This window comes from Cherax quadricarinatus, chromosome 76 (assembly GCF_038502225.1).
Source record: "Cherax quadricarinatus isolate ZL_2023a chromosome 76, ASM3850222v1, whole genome shotgun sequence".
In the NCBI taxonomy this organism is placed as follows: domain Eukaryota; kingdom Metazoa; phylum Arthropoda; class Malacostraca; order Decapoda; family Parastacidae; genus Cherax; species Cherax quadricarinatus.
This window is the reverse complement of record NC_091367.1, coordinates 18,719,217-18,731,780: the sequence shown is the minus strand read 5'-3', so window position 1 is coordinate 18,731,780 and position 12,564 is coordinate 18,719,217. Positions and strand designations below refer to the sequence as shown.

Genomic DNA, 12,564 nt, shown 5'->3' with positions numbered 1-12,564 from the left:
CTCTCTCTCTCTCTCTCTCTCTCTCTCTCGTTATATATAATTTTGATTTTATCTTAGTTCTTGTTCTAATTACATTTCCTTTTATATCCATGGGGAAGTGGACTAAGAATCTTTCCTCCGTAAGCCATGCATGTTGTAAAAGTCAACTAAAATGCCGGGAAGTCTGAATGTGCGTGGATGTTGTGCAAATGATAAGAAAGAGATGATTGTGGATGTTATGAATGAGAAGAAGCTGGATGTCCTGGCTTTAAGTTAAAGCTGAAGGGGGTGGGAGAGTTTCAGTGGAGAGGAATAAATGGGATTAGGTCAAGGGTTTCAAATAGAGTTAGAGCTAAAGAAGGAGTAGCAATAATGTTGAAGGATAAGCTATGGCAAGAAAAGAGGGACTATAATTGTATTAATTCAAGGATTATGTGGAGTAAAATAAAGGTTGGATGTGAGAAGTGGGTTATAGTAAGCGTTTATGCACCTGGGGAAGAGAGAAGTATAGAGGAGAGAGAGATTTTGGGAAATGTTGAGTGAATGCGTGGGGAGTTTTGAAGCAAGTGTGAGAGTACTTGTGGTTGGGGATTTTAATGCTAAAGTGGGAAAAAATGTTGTGGAGGGAGTAGTAGGTAAATTTGGGGTGCCAGGGGTAAATGTAAATGGGGAGCCTTTAATTGAGCTATGTGTAGAAAGAAATTTGGTAATAAGTAATACATATTTTATGAAAAAGAGGATAAATAAATATACAAGGTATGATGTAGCACGTAATGAAAGTAGTTTGTTAGATTGTGTATTGGTGGATAAAAGGTTGATGGGTAGGCTCCAGGATGTACATGTTTATAGAGGGGCAACTGATATATCGGATCATTATTTAGTTGTAGCTACAGTTAGAACAAGAGGTAGATGGGAAAAGAGGAAAATGGCAACAAGTAAGAGGGAGGTGAAAGTGTATTAACTAAGGGAGGAGGAAGTTCGGGTGAGATATAAGCAACTATTGGCAGAAAGGTGGGCTGCTGCAAGTATGAGTAGGGGGGGGGGTTAAGAGGGTTGGAACAGTTTTAAAAATGCAGTATTAGAATGTGAGGCAGGAGTTTGTGGTTATAGGAGGGTGGGTGCAGGAGGAAAGATGAGTGATTGGTGGAATGATGAAGTAAAGGGTGTGATAAAAGAGAAAAAGGTAGCTTTTGAGAGGTATTTACAAAGCAGAAGTGTTATAAGAAGAGTAGAGTATATGGAGAGTAAAAGAAAGGTGAAGAGAGTGGTGAGAGAGTGCAAAAGGAGAGCAGATGAAAGAGTGGGAGAGGCACTGTCAAGAAATTTTAATGAAAATAAGAAAAAAAAACTTGGAGTGAGTTAAACAAGTTAAGAAAACCTAGGGAACAAATGGATTTATCAGTTAAAAACAGAGAAGGGGAGTTAATAGATGGGGAGACGGAGGTTTTTGGAAGATGGCGAGAATATTTTGAGGAACTTTTAAATGTCGACGAAGAAAGGGAGGCGGTAATTTCATGCACTGGCCAGGGAGGTATACCATCTTTTAGGAGTGAAGAAGAGCAGGATGTGAGTGTGGGGGAGGTGCGTGAGGCATTACGTAGAATGAAAGGGGGTAAAGCAGCTGGAACTGATGGGATCATAACAGAAATGTTAAAAGCAGGGGAGACATAGTGTTGGAGTGGTTGGTATTTTTGTTTAATAAATGTATGAAAAAGGGAAAGGTACCTAGGGATTGGCAGAGAGCGTGTATAGTCCCTTTATATAAAGGGAAGGGGATAAAAGAGAGTATAGTCCCTTTATATAAAGGGAAGGGGGATAAAAGAGATTGTAAAAATTATAAAGGAATAAGTTTACTGAGTATACCAGGAAAAGTATACGGTAAGTTATTATTAAAATAATTAGAGGTAAGACAGAATGTAGAATTGCGGATGAGCAAGGAGGTATCAGAGTGGGTAGGGGATGTGTAGATCAAGTGTTTACATTGAAACATATATGTGAGCAGTATTTAGATAAAGGTAGGGAAGTTTTTATTGCATTAATGGATTTAGAAAAGGCATATGATAGAGTGGATAGGGGAGCAATGTGGCAGATGTTGCAAGTATATGGAATAGGTGGTAAGTTACTAAATGCTGTAAAGAGTTTTTATGAGGATAGTGAGGCTCAGGTTAGAGTGTGTAGACGAGAGGGAGACTACTTCCCGGTAAAAGTAGGTCTTAGACAGGGATGTGTAACGTCACCATGGTTGTTTAATATATTTATAGATGGGGTTGTGAAAGAAGTAAATACTAGGGTGTTCGGGAGAGGGGTGGGATTAAATTATGGGAAATTAAATACAAAATGGGAAGTGACCAGTTACTTTTAGCTGATGATACTGTGCTTATGGGAGATTCTAAAGAAAAATTGCAAAGGTTAGTGGACGAATTTGGGAATGTGTGTAAAGGTAGAAAGTTGAAAGTGAACATAGAAAAGAGTAAGGTGATGAGAGTATCAAATGATTTAGATATAGAAAAAATGGATATCAAATTGGGGAGTACTATGGAAGAAGTGAATGATTTCAGATATTTGGGAGTTGACGTGTCAGCGGATGGATTTATGAAGGATGAGGTTAATCATGGAGCTGATGAGGGAAAAAAGGTGAGTGGTGCATTGAGGTACATATGGAGGCAAAAAATGTTATCTATGGAGGCAAAGAAGGGAATGTATGAAAGTATAGTAGTACCAACACTCTTATATGGGTGTGAAGCTTGGGTGGTAAATGCAGCAGCGAGGAGACGGTTGGAGGCAGTGGAGATGTCCTGTCTAAGGGCAATGTGTGGTGTAAATATTATGCAGAAAATTCGGTGTGTGGAAATTAGGAGAAGGTGTGGAGTTAATAAAAGTATTAGTCAGAGGGCTGAAGAGGGGTTGTTGAGGTGGTTTGGTCATTTAGAGAGAATTCAATTCAATTCAAAGTTTATTCTCTATAAGGATTACAATGCTGAGTTTACAGAAATTTGGTTATTGTGTGGTTTACATGTAGTAAAATTGTGATTACAGAGTGTACCACTAGAACGCTTAGCATGGCTAGGCATTTCGGGCATACTTAGTTTTATTCTTAATTGTAAAATATTACAAATTATGAGGTAAGTTGGTATTATGGCTAAGTGCTAAATACTAGTTTGTAAGTTTAGCAATGTGAATGCTTTTGTTTTGGCACAGTACATAGTTTCAGTATTGGAGTATCACAGGATTCATTATTTTAAGACTGAGATTAATATTTCTGTTTATGGTCAAATGAGTGAGTGAGTGTAAGTGTGAACCACCAGGTGGTATTCGTGTAGTTAGTTGACGGGGTGTATCAGGGAGATAAGATGTTTTCTAATGGTAGTTTTGAAGGTGATGAATGTGTCTGCAGTTCTAGAGTTCTCAGGTAGGGTATTCCAGATTTTAGGGCCTTTGACATACATTGAATTTTTGTAAAGGTTTAGTCGGACACGGGGAATGTCGTAGAGATGTTTGTGTCTGGTGTTATGCCTGTGAGTTCTGTCACAACTATCAAGAAAGCGTTTTAGGTCAAGGTTGATATTAGAGTTTAAGGCCCTGTAGATGTAGATTGCACAGTAGTAAGTGTGGATGTACTGAACTGGGAGTAAGTTTAGGTCTATGAAGAGTGGGGGGGTGTGTTTCCAGGGATGGGATTTAGTGATTATTCTTACTGCAGCTTTTTGTTGGGTTATTATTGGCTTTAGGTGTGTTGCTGTAGTTGATCCCCAAGCACAAATAGCATAGGTGAGGTATGGATAAATAAGTGAGTGGTATAGTGTGAGAAGGGCATTTTGCGGCACGTAGTATCGTATCTTGGAGAAGATCCCAACCGTTTTGGATACTTTTTTGGTTATGTGTTGGATATGGGTGCTGAAATTCAGGTTGTTGTCAAGGTATAGGCCTAGGAATTTGCCCTCATTATGTCTGGTAATTAGAGTGTTATCGATCTTAATGTTAATTTGTGCATCTCCTGCTCTGCTACCAAACATAATATAGTAGGTTTTGTCAGTGTTAAGCGTAAGTTTATTGGCTGTCATCCAAGTCGATATTTTAATCAGCTCCTCATTCACAATGGTGTTGAGGGTGGCAAGATTAGGGTGAGAGATGACATAAGTCGTGTCATCAGCAAAGAGAATGGGTTTCAGATGTTGGGATACGTTTGGAAGGTCATTGATGTATATGAGGAAGAGCAGGGGACCAAGGACACTTCCCTGCGGAACTCCAGTATCAAGTGGCCGTGTTGCTGATGCTGTGTCTTTAATGGTGACGTACTGATACCTATTAGTAATGTAAGATTTGAAATAAGCAAGCGCATGGCCTCTTATACCGTAATGATCAAGTTTGTGGAGTAGGATGTCGTGGTCTACTGTGTCAAAAGCTTTTCTTAGGTCAATAAAAATTCCTAGTGGATATTCCTTATTTTCCAACGCTGTGTAAAGCAGATCTAGCATTTTTATGATTGCATCATTAGTGCTTTTATTTTTCCTGAATCCAAATTGGCAGGGGTTGAGTATGTTTTGAGCCGTTATAAATGAATACAGTCTCCTGTGCACGAGTTTCTCAAAGATTTTGGATAGCAATGGTAAGTTAGATATTGGCCTATAGTTGTTTAAGTCTGTAGGGTCACCACCTTTATGTATTGGTGTAACCCTTGCCATCTTGAGTAGTTTTGGGAAGGTGCTAGTCTCTAGTGACTTGTTAAAAAGTAATGAAATTGCATGCGAAAGGACATGGGCCGCTCGCTTGTACAGTAATGGTGGGACATGAGACAGATTCCCCGAGTTATTTTTAAGTGACTTTATAATCTCAATGACTTCCGTGGGCTCAGTTGGTGCAAGATAGAAGGAATTAGGGAAATTCCCATCTAGGTAGTCCCTGGCATGGGCATTGGTATGTGGGATTTTACTGGCGAGATTAGATCCTATGTTTGAGAAGAAGTCGTTTATCTTGTTAGCTGTGTCAGTGGGATGTAGTGGTGTTTCATTAGGTTTAGTTAGGACAATATTCTTGGTTTTTCTCAGTTTGTGGGTCCCTAGAATCTGAGAGAGTGTTTTCCAGGTCTTTTTTATATCTCCTCTAGTGTCTGTGAATCTACTGGAGTAGTATAGTTGTTTGGCTTTCTTTATTACTTTGGTGAGAGCTGATGAATAGTGTTTAAGAGTATCTTTGTGTATTAAGCCCTATCTATATTGCTTTTCATATTGGTGTTTCTTGTCAATGGATTTCAGAATGGTGCTGGTTAGCCATGGGCAACCAAGCCGTTTGTTTGTGATCTGTTTTGTTTTTATAGGACAATGTTTGTTGTATAGTCTAAGTAATTTGTTAAGAAAAATGTCTGTCCAGTCATCACTACCATTGGCCTTGGAGAATTCTGTAGGCCAATCAACAGTCTCTAGGTCAGCTGTGAACTTCCTTATTGAGGCCTCGTCATGGAGTCTAAATGAGACTTTGTTGTATTCAAGTGGTGGTTTACTAATGTTTGTCAGGAGGAAGGTAGGGTAGTGGTCTGTAGTGCTATCTGTGATTATCCCTGATTTAAGGGGGGCTAGTATATTGGTCCATATGTGGTCTATTATGGTTGTACTTGTCTCAGTGAGCCTGGTTGGTTTAGTTATTGTTGGTATGAGAAGTGTGTTGTTCATATTGTTGATGAAATCAGTTACAGGCTGATCATCTAGTAAGCCAAGGTTGATGTTGAAGTCTCCAGCTAAGAGAAGGTGGTGCTTATTCATTTGTCTGTTTGTTATTAGTGACTTTAATTTCTCACTGAAATTTGGGATGTTTTTGTGAGGTATCCGGTAAATGGCACCGATTGTTATAGGCGCCTTAAGGTTTTTTACAGTAAAATTAGCAAAAATGTATTCCCCATGGCTCAAAGTAGAATGACATGAAGAGCATTTAAATCTGTAGGGGAAGGAAGGCGGGGTAGGGGGTCGTCCTCGAAAAGTTTTGTTGGAGGGAGGGGGTAAAAGAGGTGTTGTGGGCGAGGGGTTTGGACTTCCAGCAAGCGTGCGTGAGCGTGTTAGGAGTGAATGGAGACAAATGGTATTTGGGACCTGACGATCTGTTGGTGTGTGAGCAGGGTAATATTTAGTGAAGTGATTCAGGGAAACCGGTTATTTTATATAACCAGACTTGAGTCCTGGAAATGGGAAGTACAATGCCTGCATTCTAAAGGAGGAGTTTGGGATATTGGCAGTTTGGAGAGATATATTGTGTATTTCCATACGTATATACTTCTAAACTGTTGTATTCTGGGCACCTCTGCAGAAACAGTGATTATGTGTGAGTTAGGTGAAAGTGTTGAATGATGAAAGTATTTTCTTTTTGGGGATTTTCTTTCTCTTTGGGTCACCCTGCCTCGGTGGGAGACGGCTGACTTGTTAAAAAAAAAATGTCGTGCATAATAGGTAAAACTGGTCAATTACCAAGAACTCATTTAAAATTAAGTTATTTCTAAAATTTTCTCTTATACGTTTAAAGATATATTTTTTTCATTAATGTTAATGTAAAAAAAAAATTAATTTTTGCACCAAAAGAATCTTAGAAAACTTACCTAACCTTATTATAACAAGCGCAATTTATTTTACCTTAATCAAACTAAATATATTTTAGATAAGTTTACAATAGTTTAATACTAAACAAACACAATGAAATATATTTTTTTCGTTCGATTCAGAATAATTTTTGCGAAATTATTACATACACAAATTTTCGCTTGTCTTATATAGCAAGATGAGCGTTGCTATTTAAGCCAAGATCGCAAGTTCTGCCTATTCGGCACGACATATATATATATATATATATATATATATATATATATATATATATATATATATATATTTTTTTTTTATTTATTATTTTTTATTATCACACCGGCCGATTCCCACCAAGGCAGGGTGGCCCGAAAAAGAAAAACTTTCACCATCATTCACTCCATCACTGTCTTGCCAGAAGGGTGCTTTACACTACAGTTTTTAAACTGCAACATCAACACCCCTCCTTCAGAGTGCAGGCACTGTACTTCCCATCTCCAGGACTCAAGTCCGGCCTGCCGGTTTCCCTGAACCCCTTCATAAATGTTACCCTGCTTTTATGAAAGGGTTTATATATTATATATATATATATATATATATATATATATATATATATATATATATATATATATATATATATATATATATATATATATATATATATATATATATAATATATATATCGTTTAACGCTTTAAGTTGGAACTTATAAACACTGACAGGAAAGACGAGACTGTGTATATATGTACATAGGTTTATATGTAAGCATACTATAATATATGCTACAAAAATAGTCTCTCAATTAAATAAGAGGAAAACCATTAGGTATCTTGCTAAGCAAGGTTATGTGTACCAAGTTATGTGTACCAAGTTATGTGTACCAAGTTATGTGTACCAAGTTATGTGTACCAAGTTATGTGTACCAAGTTATGTGTACCAAGTTATGTGTACCAAGTTATGTGTACCAAGCTATGTGTACCAAGTTATGTGTACCAAGTTATGTGTACCAAGTTATGTGTACCAAGTTATGTGTACCAAGTTATGTGTACCAAGTTATGTGTACCAAGTTATGTGTACCAAGTTATGTGTACCAAGTTATGTGTACCAAGTTATGTGTACCAAGTTATGTGTACCAAGTTATGTGTTCCAAGTTATGTGTACCAAGTTATGTGTACCAAGTTATGTGTACCAAGTTATGTGTACCAAGTTATGTGTACCAAGTTATGTGTACCAAGTTATGTGTACCAAGTTATGTGTACCAAGTTGTGTACCAAGTTATGTGTACCAAGTTATGTGTACCAAGTTATGTGTACCAAGTTATGTGTACCAAGTTATGTGTACCAAGTTATGTGTACCAAGTTATGTGTACCAAGTTATGTGTACCAAGTTATGCATCTTTATCAGAATACAATGAAAGTTCACGTTAATTTCTGATTTATAAAGTATTTTTAACAGCTTGAGAAAGAGTTTATAAGCAGATTTTAAGACCCTCGTGTTGTTGATAGTATTAATTTCTAATTAATCTGTTAACCTTTCTGAAGTGCTATTTACCGTTGACAGGTGTCAAGCTTATCCTGTCAAGAGCGTCTTATATGCGAGGTAACAGCAGATCCTCTCACTTTCTTCCCCATCAGTCAGATCTTCTTAAAGGAACTCAGGTAAGATGAACAGGAAATAGAAATTGTTCAATATTTAATTAGCTTATTATAGTGTAAGTGGAATAAATTATGTATTTTGTCTTCCATGAGCAAATTTGTAAAGGGACCCTTTTTTTTTTTTTTTTTTTGTCCCAGGCAACATGAGAGTGGGTGGACGTGGGTATTTTTTCTTCTGGAAAGAGGACAAAATCAACTGTTGATCTCTTCATAGTTTCAGTGTTGGTTTATCTAAGCAAGGTTTTCCAACCCATTTGTAATAAACCACCACATTACGATGTTGTTGGTTGATTAATTGGGTAAAAACATATCGACTACACAAGTGGCCATTAAAAGTTCTTCTGTTCGTAATTTGCTAGTATATAAACAGTGAGAGTTATTCATCTCTCGGTGTAACAACCTTGTGTATAGCAGAGATCTCAAATATTGTCTTGCCATTGTCTTGTTGAGGGTCCGGGTTCCATTCCCGGCGAGGGTGGAAACATTGGAGGTGTTTCCTTACACCGGTTGTCCATGTTCACCCATCAGTATAAATGAGTACCTGGGTGTTAGTGGACTGGTGTGGGTCGCATCCTGGGACAAAACTGACCTAATTTGCGGGAAATGCTCAGCATAACAAGTGACTTTCTATATAGTAGTATGTCACTGATGTCAGCTATGGTCTGTATACCTTGTACATGTACTTGTAGTAAATAAGCTCTATTATTATTATTATTATTATTATTATTATTATTATTATTATTATTATTATTATTATTATTATTATTATTATTATTATTGGTATTATGGTTTGTTAATCCAAACTCCTGTCGACTTTATGAGGATCATTTAGGCTGCGTGTGACCTGGTTTTTTTTTCATTGCATATACACCGTGAGAGAAACACTTCAGTTTAATGAATTAAGACAAATTTTCTAGCATTTGTTGCTTTGTTTATGTAGCAACAAGTAGATACAGTAGTCGGCGTGGTTATTGTAGATCGCATGTTGGTGGAGAACCAGAACACGGGTGACATAAGCCACACTGCTTGGCTAGGCTTTCACGGGTTTTCTCAGCTTAATAGCATCTTCAATGAAATTCCTGGGAATATTGTTTGATTCTTGCATGTCAGGTAAATTGACAGTAGACGATAATGTAAAAAAATAATTAAATGCAAGTTGGAAGCTCCTGTGTAGACTGGCGTCATGCTGGATCTTGTTTCTTGTCTGCTCAGGCAGACAAGAAACAAGATCCAGCTTCCATACAATTCCGGAACAAACTGCAGACTAATCCAGTTAAGAGTTTGAAAATTGTGTTTTACCCGTGGCCAAGGGAACATGCACTAAATCAACTGAATCTAAATCTTATAAAAATTGCTAGCAAGTAGTACTCAGGGCATCTTGTTGCATATTTTACAAAAGCCAGGAACTAAATATCAGAATGATAAAATAGACACATGTGGAACACTTGGGTATCTTTAATGAGGAAACGTTTCGCCACAGTGGCTTCATCAGTCCATACTGTCCTTCAGGACAGGAGGAATTTTGAGGTAGTCAGTCCCTCAGCCTTAAGTCGATTGATTTAATGAGCAGTACAACTCCTCCTTCCCCTCTGTTCCATCTATCTTTCCTCAGGAGCTGATATCTGAGTGGAAAGATTGTATCTGTTATCATCCCAGTGAGTTTCGTTTCTGTGAGTGCTATGATGTCTTTGGACGTTACCTCGATTCTTTCATGCCACTCCTCACATTTATTTTCTATTGAAATCAAATCAAATTTTATTTCTTTGTAAGATTACATTGAGATAATGAAATTACAATAATGAGTTGCAGTGCAAGGAGAGCCACTATCATGCCTAGGCATTATAGGCAGACTTAATTTAATGGCTTACATACTTCTTAATACTAAATAAATTATTCATATTTTAAGTTTGCTTCTGTTTTTGTTTATAGTAGATAGTAATTTTGCTCTAATTACATTAGTTTCATTAATGAATATTGTAATTATATTATGGGAATATAACATTGCGAGTTGTAGAAGGTTGACAATATGAGAATTTTATAATTGGATATAAGGCAGTATTATTTTGGTAGATATTTATAATACAATGTAGTATTAATAATGTATGAACTTTGGGCTTCGAAATTTGAAGTTTTAAGATTTAGGTAATTGGGAGATTAAATATGAGTAGTTTAGGGTGAGTAGTTTTTTTTTTTTTTTTTTTTTTTTACACAGGGTTTGACAAGGTTAGGTTAAGGATCCCTAGCTTTATTGACAAGCTATTTACAGGAGCCTTAAATTGGTGTTCCGACCGGGTTACTCTATGGGCTGGTAATAAATTCCAAATTTTGGGGCCCTTTATGTTTACCTGGAGTTTACCTGGAGAGAGTTTCGGGGGTCAACGCCCCCGCGGCCCGGTCTGTGACCAGGCCTCCTGGTGGATCAGCGCCTGATCAACCAGGCTGTTGCTGCTGGCTGCACGCAAACCAACGTACGAGCCACAGCCCGGCTGATCAGGAACTGACTTTAGGTGCTTGTCCAGTGCCAGCTTGAAGACTGCCAGGGGTCTGTTGGTAATCCCCCTTATGTGTGCTGGGAGGCAGTTGAACAGTCTCGGGCCCCTGACACTTATTGTATGGTCTCTTAACGTGCTAGTGACACCCCTGCTTTTCATTGGGGGGATGGTGCATCGTCTGCCAAGTCTTTTGCTTTCGTAGTGAGTGATTTTCGTGTGCAAGTTCGGTGCATAGAGTTTTTACACAGTGTGACATGGACACGAGGTATATCAAAAAGAGATCTGTGTCTTGTGTTGTGGTCGTGTGTCCTGTTTAAGTTGATGAGAAGTTTGAGTGGAGGGTTTATGTTTGAGTTTAGTGTTTTGTATATGTAATAGGCGCATTAATAAGTATGGATGTTCTTTATGGTGAACAGTATTAGACTTCTGAATATTGGTGGAGTATGCTGTCGGGAGTGGGAATTTATTATCATTCTGACTGCTGCCTTTTGCTAGGTTATTAGTGGTATTAGGTGATTTAATGTTGTTGATCCCCATGCACAAATTCCATATGTGAGATACGGGTAGATGAGTGAACGATACAGTGCAACGGGAGCTGATTGTGGAACATAGTACCGTATCTTTGATAGTATGCCTACTATCAAATGGAAATTTGTTGTATGTGTGTCTGGAATTTGAGAAAATGAGTCAAGGTTCATTCCTGGGAATTTTCCCTCTGTGAGTCTTGTGATGGGTGATCTGTTTAGCGTTATGTTAAGTGGAACATTTGAAGCTCTGTTTCCAAACTGAATGAAATAGGTTTTGTCAGTATTGAGGGTAAGCTTATGTGTCATTATCCAGGTAGATATTTTCTGTAATTCGGCATTAACAGTGTTAGCCAGTATGACTGGGTTTGGGTGAGAAAAGACGTATGTTATGTAATCTGCAAATAATATAGGTTTGAGTATCTGTGATGCATTCGGTAGGTCGTTGATGTAAATGAGAAAGAGGAGTGGGCCAAGGACACTTCCTTGTGGGACACATCCATATTCGTATACCAAACTTTCAATGCTGAGGGTTGGGGGAATGTTAGACCTTGCCGGGAACTATGGAGTGTTGCTGTGGGGTGGGGTTTGTGATGAGTGGGGTGGGAACAGGGGGTACAATGTGTGAGTTTTGGGTTAGATTGTTTGGTTGCATTAGGGTTGTCGTGGTTGAGATCCTTCTGTTAGTGGTTCCGAGGAAGGTTGTATTTGCTCTTCTGCCTGAGTCTGATTCTTGATTTTCCTTGCATCTTTGTACCCTCTATTTCAGTTTCTGCCTTTCTTCTTGTGTTCTGTTGCAGTCGAGGTACACCCTCTGGTACTTCGGTATGCCCCTTAGTTGTGCTGTCTCCTGCAGGACTCTGTTTCGAGCTGATTCTGCCTTGAAAATCACTTTGACTGGTCGGTTTTTTCCTCTTGCAAACTACCCTATTCTCAGAAAATTTGTCAACTGGGTCGTGTCGTCCTCTCCTACTGCTTTCATGATACTTTCAATTTTTCTTCTCATGTCTTCTTGCTCCATAAGTTTTCCCTTCAACTTCCTGGAGCCCATAAACAAAAACTGACCTTTCCCTTTTATCCTCCCACTATATTCCCCTTTGCCTCCCCCTAAGAAGATTCGGTTGCCTCCATTGCAGCATTCCTTCAGTCTCTTTTCTAGTTGATGTCCCTGTGCTCAGTGGTCTGTCATTTTCCCCTCTCAGCTTTTCATGGGTACTGCTGTGGTCTGTTAGGACCTCTGCATATAGCTTAGCTCTTTCATTTTCTTTAGTCCCCTCTTTTGTTCCTGGTATGCTTCTCATCTTTTCTCAGGTTCCATGGTGGTCTGATAGGACCTCCACATATAGTATAGCTC

The 12,564-nt window shown here is 38.3% G+C and overlaps 1 protein-coding gene across 1 annotated transcript in view; it reads left to right on the top strand.

The window, feature by feature from the left end:
* Window positions 1-12,564, top strand: part of LOC128690241 (uncharacterized) — a 59,871-nt gene that overhangs the window by 31,500 nt on the left and 15,807 nt on the right. The window contains exon 3 of the mRNA XM_070101393.1: window positions 8,100-8,197. Coding sequence (XP_069957494.1) covers window positions 8,100-8,197 — 98 coding nt within the window. The remainder of the gene's footprint in view (window positions 1-8,099; window positions 8,198-12,564) is intronic.